The sequence below is a fragment of the Anarrhichthys ocellatus genome, unplaced genomic scaffold (genome assembly GCF_004355925.1).
Source record: "Anarrhichthys ocellatus isolate YVR2014 unplaced genomic scaffold, GSC_Weel_1.0 scaffold111, whole genome shotgun sequence".
In the NCBI taxonomy this organism is placed as follows: domain Eukaryota; kingdom Metazoa; phylum Chordata; class Actinopteri; order Perciformes; family Anarhichadidae; genus Anarrhichthys; species Anarrhichthys ocellatus.
This window is the reverse complement of record NW_022280141.1, coordinates 153,708-172,104: the sequence shown is the minus strand read 5'-3', so window position 1 is coordinate 172,104 and position 18,397 is coordinate 153,708. Positions and strand designations below refer to the sequence as shown.

The 18,397-nt window shown below is 42.7% G+C and overlaps 1 protein-coding gene across 2 annotated transcripts in view; it reads right to left on the bottom strand.

Annotated features, from left to right (window-relative positions):
• Positions 1–17,831, bottom strand: part of lamb2l (laminin, beta 2-like) — a 47,462-nt gene extending 29,631 nt beyond the window's left edge. The window contains exons 1-2 of one of the 2 annotated variants that reach the window (XM_031876557.1): positions 17,800–17,831; positions 6,117–6,196 (exon numbers count right to left, since the gene is read on the bottom strand). In XM_031876557.1, the coding sequence (XP_031732417.1) occupies positions 6,117–6,174 (58 nt within the window). In that variant the 5' untranslated portion in view covers positions 6,175–6,196; positions 17,800–17,831. Of the gene's footprint in view, positions 1–6,116; positions 6,197–9,224; positions 9,434–17,799 lie in introns of those variants that run through there. The other variant, XM_031876556.1, reaches the window with a different exon arrangement.
• Positions 17,832–18,397: the final 566 nt, after the last annotated feature.

Here is an 18,397-nt window from a genome sequence, read left to right as displayed (position 1 = left end):
CAGATTTAACTGAGGCAGATTTTCTGAATTCCTGTGAGGCATTAACAATGCCTGGCTGACACCGTTAGCCATACTCCCGATAAAGCAGAAAGCACACCTCACAATCGGCCTGTAATGTCACTCCATTGAGTGGACATACTCCACAGCAAACGTAAAGACAGGTTACAGTACACATGAGACACTTATTCACACATGCTACACAGGCAGGTGTGCACATGCGGCGTTGCACATGAATGGGTTGGAAGACGATCCTGTGGACTGTAGATAAAGATCAAACACACCCTAACCAAACATAGAACACAAGGCAGTGCTGCAATACTGAAAGTCAAGGATGTAATGGATGAACACATGGCTTTGCATGAAAGAGACCGGCAGTAAAGAAAATTATATTAAGCTAAATTAAAGAATGCATTTTGTAAGTAAAGTCATTTTTTGGAGAAGCATAAAAACTGTTTCCAGATGTGTTTTTTTTCTGAAAGCTGAAAATCACGCCCAGTGGTCCCACCCCTCTACTCAAACAACCCCTTCAAGAATACACAGCCACAGAAACTGACTGGGAGCTGTAACTGGGTTTCACCCCACCTCACCTGACAGCTATGACGTTACACAATGGCTTCACTCACTGGACTAATAACCTGCCCTAGATGGGGAAATACATGGAGATCTTACTGCCTTGAGCAAAAAAAAACAACAGTGTTTGTACTTCATCTGACTTTGGATTGTTACACCCCCCCCCCCCCCCCTCCGTCTTTGCAGATCAGGAAGGTGAAAAAGTATGGCGCGCAGGGTAAGGGACAAATTAAGACGACTGGCTTTCTCCTCGTCAACAGAGTCCATAATCACACTTCTTTGTCACCATTCCGTTTGTCACCGGCCATTTGTCACCGGCTTCCGTTGCCGCAGTTTTGCATGGGTAGCCTCTAATGACCAGCCAAATAGGGTGGTCGCATGAGTTCCCACCTCGGTTAAATGGCCGAGGTCAGTAGTCCTAATTATGTACTCACTCTGCGCCTTAGAACAGCAACTGATCTGTAAAGAAACATTTTATCTTCTTGTTAAGAATATTACATATGCACTTCCAAGTTACTGGATATATGCAAAACTGTGGGTCTCCGATATACCGTTTAATATGACGGAGTGTTAACAAAGCACAACCTCCCTGAGGAGATCAGACCAGCGAGCTCTTTATCCTCGTTTTAATCCCTCTTAAATCATTATAAGTGTGCTGTCACAGGGTTTGTGACCTGAATCTTTACCATTCAAGACACTTCTTAAAACCCATTTATATACAAAGGCACTCTCTTAACTTTTATTTTATTGATTATTTTAATTATCGGATATTTTTTTTAACTTATTCTACTTTTTCTCATATGTAGCTCGTTATAGAATAACTTGAAAAATTACTTTTTTATCTCAAAATATTTAGACCGAATAATAACGAACAGAACCAAATTATATTTTTGACAACAGCATTTTCTTCAAGACTTCAAAACTGCCAGGTTAACACCAAATGTATTTAAATGAAAAAAGCCCATTTGTTGCATTTCCATTTATCTCAGCTTGTGAGCTACCCCGTCTGTGTAACACCACAGTTTATCCCACTGGAGTTCCCGTTTCAGAGAGAGTGATAGAAGTAACATCCAGATGTGTTATGACATCCTCTCCCGGCTCTCTGTCTGGGCACGCTCCCCTCAGAAGTCATAATTGACCCGCAGTTTTAATTAAGGACTGTGACTTGTGTTTTGAAATAGACCACACGTGCGTGGAACGTTGCTGTTAGAAGAAGCGCCGTTCACAAACAGCTCTCCGTCTAATGGCTTTCTCCAATCTTTCGGGCTGTGCAGAAACAGAATGGTGTTTGTGTTGGTAATCACACGGCAGCGCCATCAACTCGGCACACTCTTTGCATGTGAAAGGGCCTTCATTTTCTAAAGATGCTTCTGACATCTGAGGCGTGACCGCGGTGTTGGAAACGTGTCCTTTACTTGGTTTCCACCTGCCCCGACTAGCATGGGGAAGGACAGAATGTGTATTAGCGTGTGTGCATTGTACTACTTTAGTGGAGCGTGCAGTAACAGGCTGATGACATTGTTTTCAGGATTTTGTTTGTGACTGTATTTCAGTTTGTTGATGCATTTCCACAATAAGTCCATTCATTTATTATTGTATCGATGTGATGGAGAGTTTGTGCAATCTTGTGTTATTTTCGGGATAAGAGGTTCCAGCTGAAATGGCTGAGGTACCGGGGTGAAGCCAGAGTGAGAGCATTCAAAAGAAGTCTGAAGTTCAAACGAGTGTAATGACGGTGCTCTTTGGTAGAGAACACAAAAGCTCAGAAAAAGAGTGAGAAGAGGGCCCTGCAAACATGACTTTCATGACATCAAAAGGAGATCAGACGCCGAGCGTGGACAGAGGCGCGTGGACAGAGGCGCGTGGACAGAGGCCACACGAGGCATAAAAACAGTAGCTGTGGACTCACCGTGACACAATGTCCTCAAAAACACGCGTAAAACGATCAACAATTCTAAATGTTATCCGTTTACGTTGTTATTGTCAAATATAGTGGACATCGCATAAATCAAATGATTAGGAAATACATGATTGTACTTTTATTTAAGTATTTAATTCCCTCTCTAATATCTATTTATGTTGTTGTGAAAACATCTCCTTCAAACAGCTGTATTTATTCAGGTGTCTCGCCAAAAACTACATTTTATAAGATTAAGAAATACAAATTTTTACTGAGCAGAGTTTGAACACATCACAATGAAGTCAAAGCAACCTCCGTTAACATTAGCTGCTGTCAGCAGACGAGCCGGTCACTGTGACTACTCTGAGCAGCATGATGGGAATGAAGAACAATATAATGAGTGTCTGATTAAGTTCATTGTTCCAAATGTTTTTATGGTTGTTCCTCCACGGCTTATTGCAGACTTGCAGTTGTGACAAATTGCTAACTTTATATCTTCTCCACTCACGCCAAAGTTATGTGTGTGTGTGGCTGTGACATTACTGTGTGTGATGCTGTGTCCCGACATAAAACATACACTGGTCATCCGATCAGCTGGATAAAGGCCAGTTTTGATGGGCGGATCAATGGGCGCATCTCTAGCAGTCACCAGTATTGGTAAGCTACCAGTCAGCCTTAATTTAGAGGTGCTCCTCTACACTGAGAATACAGCTGTCTGGTAAAAGGGCAAAACCTGGTGGGAATCTTTTAAACAAACCAACACAAGAAGAGTTACTGTGTTCTTGTTCGCGAGACTACGTCAAAAAATACAGCAAGGCTGAGATATGCATGAGTGTGACTTGAGGTAAAGCCAGTTGTGCAGATGTTGTTTGACACCAGCTGGTTCACCAGTGTGTGATTAGAGTGGAGCGCGTGGCGACGTAACGTACCTGCGCATGCGAACAGAGCAGATACACCAAGTGGAAGAGGTAAATACACCCTGGGGCATCTCCCCCCTGTACACAGCACTATGGAAGGAATGCAGGGACGGAGGGGAAAATGTTATTCATCAGAGAAAACATTCCAGGTGTCAGCGTTGTAGACGCAAACGCACGCTTCGGGTTCTGCACGTGTACACGCAAAGAGTTTGTAGCTGCACAGGACCTGTGCACACACTCTCTTTCAACTAAAGGCCAATCAATAGGCCCTGAAAGGCACACTTGGTACAACAAGCATTCCCCCATCATAAATCTATCTAACGGTCGACATCAAAATATGATGTCGACCGTTTTCACATTCAGTAACTGGTGGCGAGCTCTGAGATCCACGTGGTGTTTTGTTTGGTCTCCATCTTTGTTGACAGGTGGTGTCTCTGCACTGCACTTCTGAGGGGTCAAATGTCATTTCGATGAAATTCAATGTTTTGCAGATGACATTCTCTTCTTTTTCTGTCAAGCCATGCTTCCAAGTGTTCATCGCTATTTCTAACCAACTGGTTAATCCAACATTTGGGGGTGACCGTGGCTCACTGGGTTAAGAGGGTTGTCTGGCAACCGGAAGGTCAACGGGCCCATCCTCGACTGGGATGTGTCACGTGTCAAAGTGTACCTGACCAATACACTGAACCCCAGGTGCCTGTCATTGCAGCCCACTCCTCCCTATATATAGGGATGGGTCAAATGTAGAGACAAATTTCCCCCTTAAAGGGATCAATATAGTACAATGATGAAATTAAAAGAAGTTTGACCATTAGGCACTGAGACAGCTACAGCTTATCTTTTATCAATGAATGAAGAGGAGCAGATGCAAGTGTAAGTCGTTAATACTTTCAAGTCATTTAAAGGATGTTTGTTTCATGTTAAATGCCGACATGAGGTAAGTCAGGAAGACTTAATGTGTTGCATTTCATTCATGGTAGCTTAACATTGTTCATTCAATCTTTCATTCATCCATTCATTCATTAACATGTATAGAAGGGCCAAAGCCAACATCGGTCTCAGGTGGCAGTTTCCTCACACATACAAGTAGTCTTCTTCCAGTTAATAAGTAACACAGACTGACCCAGATACCTGTGAGGAGGCCAGTTGGGAGAGGCAAGTGCACTTTGATAGAATCACTGAATCACAGAAACATAGGTGATCAGGGGACAAGTTAAAGCACATTTAACAGTGCACTGTGTGTGGCCCCCAGTCACAGATGAACCCTGCGGGGGTCCATTCTGCCTCAACTCCAGTGCTGCTGTCAGTAGCCCATCATTATCTACACATTCCACAAATACCCCAGATTCTAACAGAGTTTTCAAATCCTCCAAGCTGACCCAATAAACCTGGGTTTGCATGACCTACGTGAGCTTCACCATCGTGAGTTGGATGGAGTTGGAGCTGTCCACACTGTAAAGTAGGCGTGGAGGTGATGCCTCCGTGGATAATTAGGCCACATTTACCGATGATAGTGGGACAGTCCCAAAGTACAAATCTCATAATCTCTTATTATCAGGACAATTATGCAATCGGTCGCATGTTTGCGTGCGTCCGTGAGCGAGTCTGTGAGTGAGTGTGCACCTCAGTGTCTGTCCACGGCCCATCACGCATTCACATATGCATAATAAATGTACAAACATACATTTACATTCACACAGTGACGTGGGATGAATTCCAAACTTAAATGGTGTGATTTACAGTTTTAAGAGTATGCTCCTCAGGACAAAACCCTACACAGACAACAAGGATAGTTATGGTTTGTTGTTTTCCATCTACTTTTGAGCACCAGAGACTTTTGGTTAACTTCGGGTTAATCATAAGATAACTTAAATGGGGGAAAAGAAATTCCATTGTGTAACTCTTCTACACTTGCCAAACGTTATCAGACCGAAATGATGAAATGCTGATGGTGAAGCAAAACAGTGTATCCACCGTTTTACAGCCACAATAGCAGCGACGGAGCAGGCGACCACGTATTTACTACTCAGCTAGTGTGTCAGTAGGTTGAGAAGATGGATTCAAAAATAAATCTCAAAAATAAATCTCATAAATTTAACATTGTTGTCATGGAAAGTTTTATTGTGAACATTTTTGAAATCGTTTCATCACCCAGCCCTACTTTCCCATAGTCTCAACACTACCGTAAAACTATTTGGCATTTCTGTACTGCATTTTGGTATCAAACACCAATACCAATATATCCACAATAAGCCAATACCACCTAACATAATGACTTGACAACAGGTCACGCAGCACTTTACTGACCCATCGGTGTTAATTTATGAGCTCATGAATAGTTAGGAGCATTACCAGTCAAGACTCTAACTGGACCTCATAATTAATAAAGTAAAGTAATAAATAATGACGGACAGGTAGACGCAGGACGAAAAAGAAGCATCTTGTACCGTATACTTACTGTGGTTTCACTATGTTTCACTCATTTTTATTAAGAAACTCACATTAATGTATATTGGAGTAGGACAACATCCCACACACATCCCACACACTTTTTGCATAAAACTGTATCTGCTGTATCACAGAAGCCTGCAGTTGGTCTGCTTTGCTTTCACACCACAATCAAAGTGAGAGTCAAACCAAAGCCTCCTTTTCAGGTGGCCTCGGTCTGAATGAGATGTGAAAGCCCCCGCCCCCCGAATGGACAAAGACAAAACTGATCTTCTACTCACCCAGCATGAGGAGGCTCAGAAGCACGACCATGAAGGGCATCGTGATTGCTGGACGCATGGACACCAGGATGTCTCTCTGGCTGTAACAAACAGACACAAATCAATTGAGAGTGTGACGTGGAAATCAATAAAACATCTTCAGAAGCTTCATTCGGTAAAAACACCCTCGTTTACGCCTCAGGCCGTCACAGTTGGCAGACTCACAGCAGAAGTAATGCTTGTGCATTCGTTTCTGACGAAATGCTAAATGATCAGGAACTGGAAGTTGGTTTTTTTCATTAACTTTAAGTGCTATTCACTCTCTGCCAACGTCAGATGTGATACAAGTCTTAACAATGGCCTTGTTTGTTTTAACAGTATTATGCCTCCAGAGTGCCTGGTGTTAGAGCGCTACACAAAGCAGCTTTGAGCATAATAGCTACAAAATCGCTGCTGTAGTTCAAGGTTTTTCTCTGAGGTAGAGGGGATCTTGATTATGTTTCAACAATGGAGAGGAAACAATCTCTTGTATACTTAGAATCCGCAAACATAGACATCTGCTCAATGAATAGGACGGACCGCTATGTGTACGTGTGTGTCGGCACACACGATGACAGGTGAGAACACACAGTGTTCGTGTCACTCGCTAAGCCGATCTGACCTCTGAGACAAACACGAGTGGTTACAGGAAGGCAAGAGGACAGGCCAAATGAAAGGATTGACTGACTGCCGTTTGAGTGCTTTGTCGTGTGACAAAACAAATGTCTTCAATCTTAAAGAATTTTCTCAAATAGCTTGACCTAACTCACTAATCCAGGTTTGGTTCCTAAAGCAGGTCTCTGTTGGAAAGCAGTGTTCACACCCAGCTGGGCAATAAGAGGTCGACGCTGTCAAAGGCAGAGGCACGGAGGAGGGACCCCACAGCGTCTCAACACTCAGTTCAACGGATTAACATGTGTATTAGGTCGTTGACTGCATCCATAACAATAAGGCATTTATGTTCTCTCTCTCTCTATATATATAACAGCCTGAAAAACCTTGTATCCTAACAAGAGATGTCCTGATACCATTTCTTCCTTACGAATACTGATTCAGGTAACTGAACTTACGTATTGGCTGATACCGAGCTCCAATCTGATGCCACTGCGCTAAAAACAAAAACTTCAAGTTCAAAAAGGTCTCCCTCTGTAATAAAAAAATAAACTGTATAATTCAAGTTTCTCGCCAAAAGTTTTACAAAATTAAGATTTGAACACATCGTACAGTAATAACGTCATAATTTACCGTTGCCGAATACTAATTTTTACCTGATAGAGCTTGAACGCACCATGATGTAACTCAATGGACCCTCAGGTCCACGTCAGCTGTCAGCTTCATTTCTAAGCCAAGCAGGACTGTGCTGCCCGCCGACTGCTAACAGCTAACATGTAACATGAACTAGCTCTCCTCCTGCTGATTTCAACACAGATTGGTTGTCCACAATGTAACAGGGTGCACCAGAGTGTTAAACCACAGGTGTGGAGGACTAGCTTGCACACGTGCAGTACCAACCGGGCAGGATGTATGGATCACATAGGGAGTAACAAGTGTTGTTGTTGTTGTTCCTGCGTAGTGTAAGTGAGCTATCAGATCGGTGCAGAGACAATAGCCGATTCAGCATTCTGTATCGGGGTTATTTTGGATACTGGTATCGGTATTGGAGCACCTCTGATAGCAACTTCCTGTGTAAAGCAACCTTGAGGGATGACAATACCTGTTGCTTCATCACCACTTTTCAAACTGAATTTGTTTTGCTTGTGATTCTTGCAAATATTCGGATCGAGCTGTTCATGCACACTCACACAGTGACATAGTACATGAGCAAGATATGAAAAAATAAAAGCGTATTATCGCTGTCCAAGGAAAACCATTTAGTGATTAGTGACTCAAGTTTTTAATATGGTTTTCACAATTATGCAAAACACAATCTTCCCTGAGACATGAACTAATTATGAGAATGTCACAAAATTGTAATTGTTCATACTTTTCTACTATTACATACCTATTGTCCAATCAAAGTGAGACCTGGGACCTTGTTTATCTTGCTTGTTGCTGGTTAATTATAGCTTGATGAATGTAAAATCCATTGCTTATATTCACAATACATTAGATTAAGTTGCTAATCCACATCTGCTGTCAATAACATAATGCAATTTAAAGTGCTGCATCCGCAGATTGTCAAAACGGAGGCATTTTATATTTGTAGAGAGCGAAGGAGAGAGGATGCAAGAGTGCAGGAGAAATGAAAAGGTGCTGATTCAAGACTACAACAAAAAACATGAAGGAAGAGAACTGACTCAGAAGCTGTTACGGTCAAACTTATTATTAAGGAATAGTCTTGATCCAAATTCAAGACACATAATTGGACCCTTCTATAAAATGAGTGACAGATCTTTCAATAAAATAACTAACAACTATATTTCATTATGCTTTCATATGCTTGTACCGCTCATTGTGTTGTGTATGGAGATTGTTTTTTGAGGTAGAGGGTAATGGATCCATCTCTCCATCCATCATCCATCTCGTGGGCTCGTAATAGAGTGGTTGAGATAAGGTAGGGTAGTGAACCCACCCGCTCTCACTACTACAGCCCTGCTGCACAGGCTCCAGTCTCTGTCTGAGTGGAGAGATCTGTAATGAATTGTGAAGCCTCTTTGCCACAAGAATATTACAATCCTATGTTGCACTTATTGAGATCTAAAAGCCACTCAGAGACATAAAGATCAGAATTAATTATCATCAAAAGCTTCAATAATAACTTGTTTAACGCATATGCCACAAGCCATTTACTGTCCCAAGAAATTGAACAACCACTTGCTGTGCTGTCTAACAACAACACCACTGTCACATTTTAACTGCTACATAGTTACAATAGCTTAAAGTTTAGCCAAAGGCGACCTACAGAGGTGGTGACAGCACAAGGTCACTTTTTAATCACAAATCTTCCACAAAGGACTAATCCACTAAGAAGACAAGAATACAGAGAGAGTTTCAGCTGATGTCAAACAAATGAGTAAAACAGTAAGAGAAGCATGCAGTAAACGTGTAACATTCATGAGCAGCAATCACTGATTCTAGCTTCGTACTCACACAGACACAGGTCACCTCACTCTCCTCTGCACTGCGTGGTCAGAGTCGCTCACTCTGTCTCCGTAGGCCAATGTGTGTGTGTGTGTGTGTGTAGATTCCCGTATCCCAGCGTGCATGTGTGCAGGCCCTGAAACATCAAATGTGTATATTTACGCGTGCATGCACATGTGTGGCGTGTATGTGCGCCAGAATGTGTAAAACAAACTTTCAAGCGCAACTGACGGCAGCGATGTGAAAACAGAGGGAACACCGCCGGCCAATGGGAATGCAGCGTGCGGGACCCCCCCCCCCCCTTCCCTCGCTCCCTCCAGCTCATCACTGGGGCACCGGGGTGAATGGACAGCTATTCTTATTCTAATGCCTCTGTCACTCTGTGGGCCACTGGCTGAAAGAGGGGAACGGTCTCCAGGCTTTTGGAATGCACCACCCCTTTTCTTCTGAGAGAGAGAAGAGAGATGGATGGAAGAAGGAGAAAACTTATTGGGGAAAAAAGGAATGAGGAAAGAAGGAAAGACAGGAAGGGATGGAGAGACGTTTCGGGCTAAATTAGGCCAAAGAGCTTCAGTGCAGCAGCACCAGCGGCCACTCCACCACACAACCACTTAGGAGAGGAGCGGCCTAATGGATCAAAGCTTCACCTCTGACCAACCCCAGCATCTCTGTGCGCTGAAACAGCGAATAATAATACAAAGTTAAAAATTGAATGGTCCAAAAGCACCGGAAAAAAAGGAACACGCTGATATTTTCAGAAATACAGTTATTTGCTTTCAGGTGGAGAGTTGGGCCGGAAACACTCCGAGCAGCGGCAAAGTGTGACTCGCAATAATTACACTTTCCGCGGTCTTCATGTGTTCAAGGCAGGAGGAAATTCTTTGTAACTTCGGTCACTGTGTCACAGGGGTCACAGTCTGTTCACTGATTGGCTGTGGGTATTCTCTGGACACAATTTGCTGTTAAAAGTTAAACCATCGCTTTACTTTAAGGTTGGCCGCAGAATCAAACGACCGCAGCTCGCTGTGCTCCGAGCGGCTCAGTGAGCTAGCGTTGCATGTCTTTGGAAACTGCTGCGTTAGATGAGAACATTTGTACCTTGGTCATTTATGAATGTAAATATGAACCGGATTCGAGCTGCCGGTTAGCTTAGCTTAGCACAAACACTGACTCCGTCCTACAATGTTGTTACAACATCACCCTACCAGCACTGCTGAGGCTTCCAGTTTTGTGCTAAGCTAACTGGCAGTAGTTTCATATTCAGCATATAGATATGAGTGGTATCGATCTTCTCATCTAACTCTGCGCGATAAAGAGGGTGTATTCCCTAAATTATTGAACTACATGTGGTGCTGAAATTCAGTGGAGTGGGCTTTAACAATTAGATTTTAGTTCAGCATGTGAATTTGGTGCTGTTTCATCTTAATCACCTCCAGTTAGACTAAAAAACTAAAGATGTGACAAATCAACCGGGTTGAGGCATCAGACCGGCCATGGAGGTCAACTCTATTCAAAAATTCAAAAGGTTGAAGCAACTGGTGCTATGACTGGATTAGAGAAGAGAAAAAGAAGGGAGGGGGAGGGGGGGCATGTTTGTGTGCCTGTGCTTGTAAGATATATGCATGTGTGGGTTATGTGCATGCATGTGTGTGATTCAGGCTAGACTAAACTAAAAAACTGCAGGGGAGAACAAAGCAGGGTTGACATTCACAGCTCTCTGGTGATGTGACCTTTGACCCCTGCTGAAGAGGGAGCTGGAGAGGCTGACATGTCCCCCAGCGGCCGCTGAGGAGGCCGGAGGAGCTGCTGGTGTAAGTTCCAGGCTGGATGGACAATGCAGTCCTCCTGGTGAATGAATGTAACTCCTTCAAAAGGACTGCTATCACAGACCGAGAGAGAACGAGTATATTCAAATGTTTTATTTTTTCAGGCAATCATATCCACACACATTCTGTAGCCCTCCACTTCATCAGCATGCCTCACAAAGGGCACTTGGTTTCCCTCTAGTGTTGCACGAATTCAAAATGTGCACTTTATCTAATATTTCATAAAGGCAAGCTCGGGTTCCAGGTTTTTAGCAATAAAAAAAAAGTACTCTACAAGTACAATAAATCAGATGAGAAAAGTCAGACTGCAACTATTTAGCCTGGACTTTGACATAAACACGCACGCGCTCAAACACATAATCCCAATACCAAGATAAGAGGAAACCTGCAGAAAGTTCAGTGCCACCTCTATAACTTCTGTGCAGCTGTCAGACAAAGCTAAGAAATCTCAAGACACTAGTCCAAACAATCCCAGGCTCCCATATCCTTGAACACAATAACACGATAAGCCTGACTCTGTGTGTGTGTACACATCAAATAACGGGCTTCAGACTGAGCTACCAAACACACTGCTAATAGAGTGCTGCAGGGATGACCCAGTTTTGAAGGCCAACCCTGGACGTTGGCCAATGGGATTTTCTTTTCACTCGTATTTTGGATTTTTGCAAAAAATAAGCTAAGTGGCAAACAAACGTTTATGATGCTTGCTGCACGTTTTGTTCAGCAAGATAATCTTCAAACATGAACACCACTTTTATGATTTTTGAAGAGTGAATGCATTCGGCAGAAGTAAAAAGTTAACTATAGTAGTCTATAAACCAAGCATAGACTGTGTAACAAGTGGTTGTGGTCACCCTGATGTCACCCATTGGTTTATGGACTGCTGTTATCAAGCCTCGACTTCAGCATTGTGGTCATCGCTATCTTGGTTTGTGGTCGTCCCAAATTTGGGACCCTAACTACTAAACAGAAGTGACACGAAAGGGTGGAGTACAACCGAACCCTCAAAAAGACATTTTTAGGCATCCAAAATGTTACAAATTAACTTTCATGACATGAAAACACACTGCGAAAGGGTTAAACTTGTAATGCAGACAGAATAAGAAAGAATGCAAATTTTAGGCACTTCATCATTAGATACACTTTTCAGGTGGTTGCCACCTGAAACAAACTGCACCACGTCACACGACTGCGAGTATATACAACGAGGCTGGAAGGGTGGACTAGTCGGAGAGGTGACATTTTATAGTCCTCTATAGCCACTTTTAGCTACCGCCTTTTTAAAGAAATGTAAAAGTTTCAAAATTCATAAAAGGGTTTTTTTACTGACGTGATTTATGTTGCAGAACAAACTTTAACATCTCTTGAGCTTGCGTTAACTACATACCTCATTTCAGGCATCTAACCAAAAACCTATTGAAAAAAAAGGTCATAGACTTGGAGACGAGTCATTTCCAGGTTTTAGGACTCGTACGCTGCAGCTTGAAACACTGCTGTTTACGCACCGTAAAACAAGGCCGGGCTTGGAATGGGATGAGATCATTCAGGTGAGCTCATGGAGGAAGTGTGCTTCCCTTATACAGGCAGGTGACTCAATATTCAGAGCTGCTGCTACCTGCACCACTGTGAGGGGGAAATATCTGCAGTGATTTACAATAGACAACTACACAGACGATTAGTAGAAAATCAAAGAAGCTCACCGACAGAAAGTTAAGATGAATTTAGTTTGCCTCGAGCAAAGAAACTTTATACAGTAAATCCCTCACTTGTTCCATGCAGCACTACTAAAGGATATGCTCAAGTTATACCTGCAGGTACTGTTACAGCAGGTGAAGGGCTCCCAAGTATCAAATACGACGAGGTTCCTGGTTAGAAACCAACCTTTGATCTCCACACAAAACAACCTACTGCAGCGATACTGTAGTCCCATCTAGGGCAGAACAATCAACCGAAAGAGAAAGTAGCAAGAGAATTTTTCAGTCGAACTCTGAAAATTCCCCTTCTGACTCATGTTGCACACTGCTCGAAAAATCTGAGGAAACTGTCAAAATACTCACAACACAGAGATGTGTTATGTTGCTTGTTGTTTTATAGAGATGACAGGGTTCATTGTGTAATTTCACTGATTCCACACCTGAGTGAACTCAGCACCTTTTGGCTTTCAGCAGCCCTAAGAGACCAGGTGAGGACGTGTTGCATTCAGCTGTGTATTTATAGCAGTATGTAGGTGCGTGGAAAAAGACATAGTGTCACTCCTGTCGCTCGTGAAAGCAGCGTTTTTTTTGCAGCTCAATTAGATGCTGGTCTGTCGAAGCATTTGTAGAGAAATTCAGATTCTCGCCTCTTTTCTTGTGTTCTTGTGTCTGCGAACACAAATATTCTTCTCTTTTATTCTCTCTTCGTCTATTTCAAAGATATAATTTGTGCCGCGTTTCAAAATAATGTCATAGCGGTCGTAAATTATTGTAGCACACCTTGAAGCCACACACAGTGTGTCTGCCTAAATTAAACTGAGGGAAAATCGTTTATAGTCTTCATTAAATTACATGGATCAAAACATCAGCAAGGCACACTGTGCGCCTTCTTTTCAACATGCTTTTTCTTGTTTTGTTTGAGTCTCACTGTGTTATGGAGAAGGTTGCCCTGGTCTACTCCTATAGACTTAAGAAACACTTGAGCTGATATCTACAGGGTCACTGGCAGACACCAACTAATAAGAGCCCAAAACAATTGACTCCTACCAGCAAACAATTCAACCAGCTGTTTGACTTGATGGAAACAGACCACCCAAAGGTAACCTCGTCAACTGAAGGGATTTCATTTAACCATAGTGTCAAACAAGGAAACAGCTTCCCTTCAAACAATGTCCTAATCCACGACATCCATCGTCACATAATCACCTGTGGAGCCGAAGGAAATCTCATAATACTGTCTGGATATTTACCTCATTTCTGCCGGCTTCTTAAAGAGTACAGCAACGATTACCATCAAAGATAATTCTCCATTTCTGGTTTGCAGAGGGAGATAAATCCCTCAGTGTGAGATGACCCAGACCGCAAATAAGGCGCACCTAATACCATCTACTGCTGGCATTACTTACTGTAGCCTTTGCACCTATGTACATACACACACAATATAAATAGTGTATGTGCCTACCTGTTATTACACAACCAGTACAGTTTATTTTGCTTTGTTATGCCCTCTTATTCAACCCAATAACACACTGTATCAAATAGATTAATCTTTAACTCAACACAGAGGGATACACCCGAGAGACCGACAAAAAGCTCATGCGAGGGCATGACTAGACCGTAGCCTGCGAGGAGCCTTTAAGGTGATTAAATTCAGTGCAGACACACACACCGACCGATACAATCACCACGTACATGTTTGTACTAGAAAGCCAGAGAGGCAGGAGGCGAGAGGTGGAGGTGAGCGGGGCGCCTCGGAGTTTGTGGCTCAGCGTTAAGTCCCGTGGAGGAGGTCAGTAAAGGCTGGATTAGCTTTAGCTGAGGCCACACTCTCCAGGGACAATCACTTCAGAAAATGAAAGTGTAACTATGGCACTTTACCAAAAGATGATGTGACACGTCATCGAAAAAGCAGAGAGGGGCAATCAGTGCTCGGAGATGTTTCCTGTCCAGGTTCAGGCGGGATATTAGACCGACTTCCTCAGTAACATGCATGAGGAAACTGCATTTCCTGTTATTAATAAGACAATCTGTGGCGGGATTTGCATGCCATTACTTCAATAATCATTTTGACAAAGCCACTTACTGTATGCTAAAACTATTAGTGGACACTAAGTAAATAATATAAAAACCTCAATGTGGGCACATTTTTAATAGTTGTATGAACTTAATAATTACTCTATTTGAAAAAAAGATCTATACATCTCGTGATAATGAAAATAATCGTTAGTTGTAGACACAGTCTGAGTTGAATTAGCTTGACGATTCCCCAGACAGATAACTTTGAGACAGGATGAAAGGAGCAGAAGAGACAGACATGAAAAAGAGGCGTAGGTGTAATCAGTCCGTCTTGTCGGTGTGCTGCAAACAAGGGGTTGATTTGTATCAGGGGACGTGATTATGAGCAGCTCAGGCTGCAGAGACCCTGACGGAGGCTCACATATCAAAGACACACTGAGAGAGCGCGACGGGCCAATGGCAGCCAGAAGAAGTCTTTGGAGAGGCTTCCTGGTGCACAGAGGCACAAACACCACGCTGACACTGAAGCACACACTCCAACATGATGGATGCCCAAATCACCAGTGAGTGAGATAACTGACGAAATGAAAGATGCTCTTTCAACCCTTTTAGATCGCATCCCCAGCCTCATTGTGCAACTATTTAAAGCTACTACGAGGAACTTTCATTGTGTGTGGATTCTGGCGGTCCCTGTGGACAATAGTGGTCCTAAAATTCCTAAAACCCAGAAATGAGCATTTATGCACTTTGGGTCCCTTTTTCTCAAGGTCAATTTTTTTTTTTGAATGGTCTTTGGTTTGATGTCTGCAACAGTGTTTGTAGTTAACACAAGCTTTGACTTTGATTTGAACGTTTTGTTCTAATATATAAAATACACTCGTGTAACCGTGGTGTAGTTCGTTTATAGCCTAACGTTAGCTTTTTACTTCTGCTGATTGCATTCACGTTACAAAAATCATTAAAAGTGGCGTAAATTAGTGAAGATTATATTGCTGAACAAAACTTGTAAGTATCATACACGTTTGTTATTTTCTACAATAACTTAAAATCCAAAGCCTTTTTTTCCAGGGAACCATTGCGAGGCTAACTTCGTCTTTGCCTCACTTGGCCTACAAAAATACATCCTACAGCACTCTGCTGTACATCGCTCATTCCATTTCACTGGGGAATACGTCACAGTACAGATGCTAAAGACGCTCTGACTTCTGTTTCACTGGGACTCTAAATCAATTTACACACACACACACACACCTTCCAAGGGCTCACTGGTCTTCTTCAGTCCATTTCAGCAGACTACACATTAAAAACATTGCTAATTCATCAAAATGAAATACATGCCTGCACTGGTTTCCATCAAAGTGACTGAATTAGAGTTTTAATAGCGTTGAAATCGCAGAGTGCTCTGTGAATCCCTCCTGGTGGTGCATTCAAGTGTTGAAGTCAAGGCCTTTCGAGAGAGCTTTGCCATTCACCTGCTCCCACACAGCCTCTCATTCAAAAGCTATGATGTTTGCAAACTAAAAAATAAAAATAAAACTATCTGACCTGAATGCAGAAAAAACATACATTTGACAGCTGTATGAAATTGTGTGCAAAACTTCCAAGTGGAGACACTTTTAGCTCCACAACCACAGCACATACATGCACCATTCCTCCGCATCAAATCAGTACTAGTTACAATACAACTACTGCAAAGTAGTGACGGTTACAAAAGAGTGCAGGTGCACAACGAGGTCCAATATATTGGTCCATCCAAAGTCAATTAACAAAGAGGAAACACAGCCACCCCCCCCAGTGTCCCTCTTTCCCACAGGGCCAGTTCTACCAGCCTGAGCCACTCGTGGATCCTCTTAACCTTTCAGGTTAGAGTTGATCTCAGCGGTAGGGCGAGAGGCCAGGTCCTTGAGCTGATTAAAGCAAGACTAAGAGCCATGGGAACATGCACCTCCAAACACACACCTCTAAATACCCTGACAAGTGAAAAGAAATAAATGACAATATGACATTCTTGAGTTCAGGAATGTGAGAATCCTAAAAACTTTACCCCACTGAAGAGCCAAATGTAAAGCTGTCCACATTTCTAGGAATGCCCGTCACCTTATAAAGCCCCACAGGAAAACGTGATTTTCAAGGTTACGCCTATAGATATTTATTGCTGCTAAGAGCGGGAACAAGTGTTGAAGAAACAACACGCTACTCGCTCAATGACGCTGCCTGTTCTTCACCCTGCAGCAAACAAAATCATTGAATATCATTAGTTAATCTGGTAGGAATGTGTGCAACAGTGTCAGAAATCTGCCTCCCAGCCATGAGCGACCCACTAGTGTCAGTGACAGAGCAGGTCCACACAAACACCCATCCATCAAGTATCCCCCCGTCAACTCTTAACCTCGGCTGTAAATAAAGACAACTTTTGGTCGAAAATGGTTTAAAATATTTCCCAATATTAATTTCTGTCTGATATGTTTTTTGAGTTAAAAAAACTGTAATCGAGAGTCGAAGTGCAAATATTTCTCATTTCAAAAGTGAAAACTACAGGATTAGAATGTCACAATGTCTCCTTTTTCACTGCAAGTTGCATATTGGATCACAATTGGCTCCAAAATCAATCAAGGTTAGCACAATGACATATGTGTATGTATACATATATACTCTCTCTATATATATACACACACACATTAATTTATTTTGACTGAAGTCTTGCAAAAACTGTATTTACTCGCCAACACTAATTAAGCTAACAGGTGGTCCACTTAGGGCACATAACAACATGTTAGCAAGCTAACAGCAGAAAGATAAATTAGCCTAGCATAAAAACACCACAAAGTCCCTCTAAACCCACATTTCTACGTCCCAATAACAACATTACAGTCGTACCACAGGGAGACAGTGATGTGGTTCTTATTGCACGCTTCAGACAGACAGTCGCTGCCCCTGTCGGAATATTGTGGTAATTTACTGTACAATGGTGATTTTTGAGTTATTGGTGGTCACTGACATGTGGTCTGACATGTTAGCAAAGACGGAAGGATAAGATGGAGCGCTCACCTGCTCGGTAGTTTCCTCCTCCTCTCTCTTTCTTTCTCTCTCTCTGTCTCTGTCCCACACACACACAAACTTTCTCACGCTCTCTTTTTCTCACTCTCTCCTCACACACTCACTAACTCACACACACACACACACACGCGCCGTCCTGCTGCGGCTTCCCCGCCTGAATGAGCTGGGTCTCCGGTCCGCAGCGGTAGACTACTGTACAGGGCTAAACCGGGCGCGAGGAGGTGGAGCCCACGAGTCATTGGCGGTTCCCACTGGGCTGTTACTGAGAACAGAAGCAGGTAGGTCCCATCCACACTGCGGGACCCCACCCAGTCCTGTCAGGCCGAGCCCACTGCTCGAGTTAAAGATTACTCACTGATTCCTGAACGCTGTCTTGTGTCGAAACTTTTCGAATAGAGACATTGTTCAAGGTTGTGAACTTAAACTTGACCAGCACTTGAATGCAAGCAAGCAAAAACAATTTCATACAAACACTTCTTCTTCTTTTTTGACAGAATGAAATACATTTCAATTAGATGGATAGAGAAAATAAAACGCCACTTTCAGCTTAGACGCACGTTCTAAATCTCAGTGTTTTTCGTCACTTTTC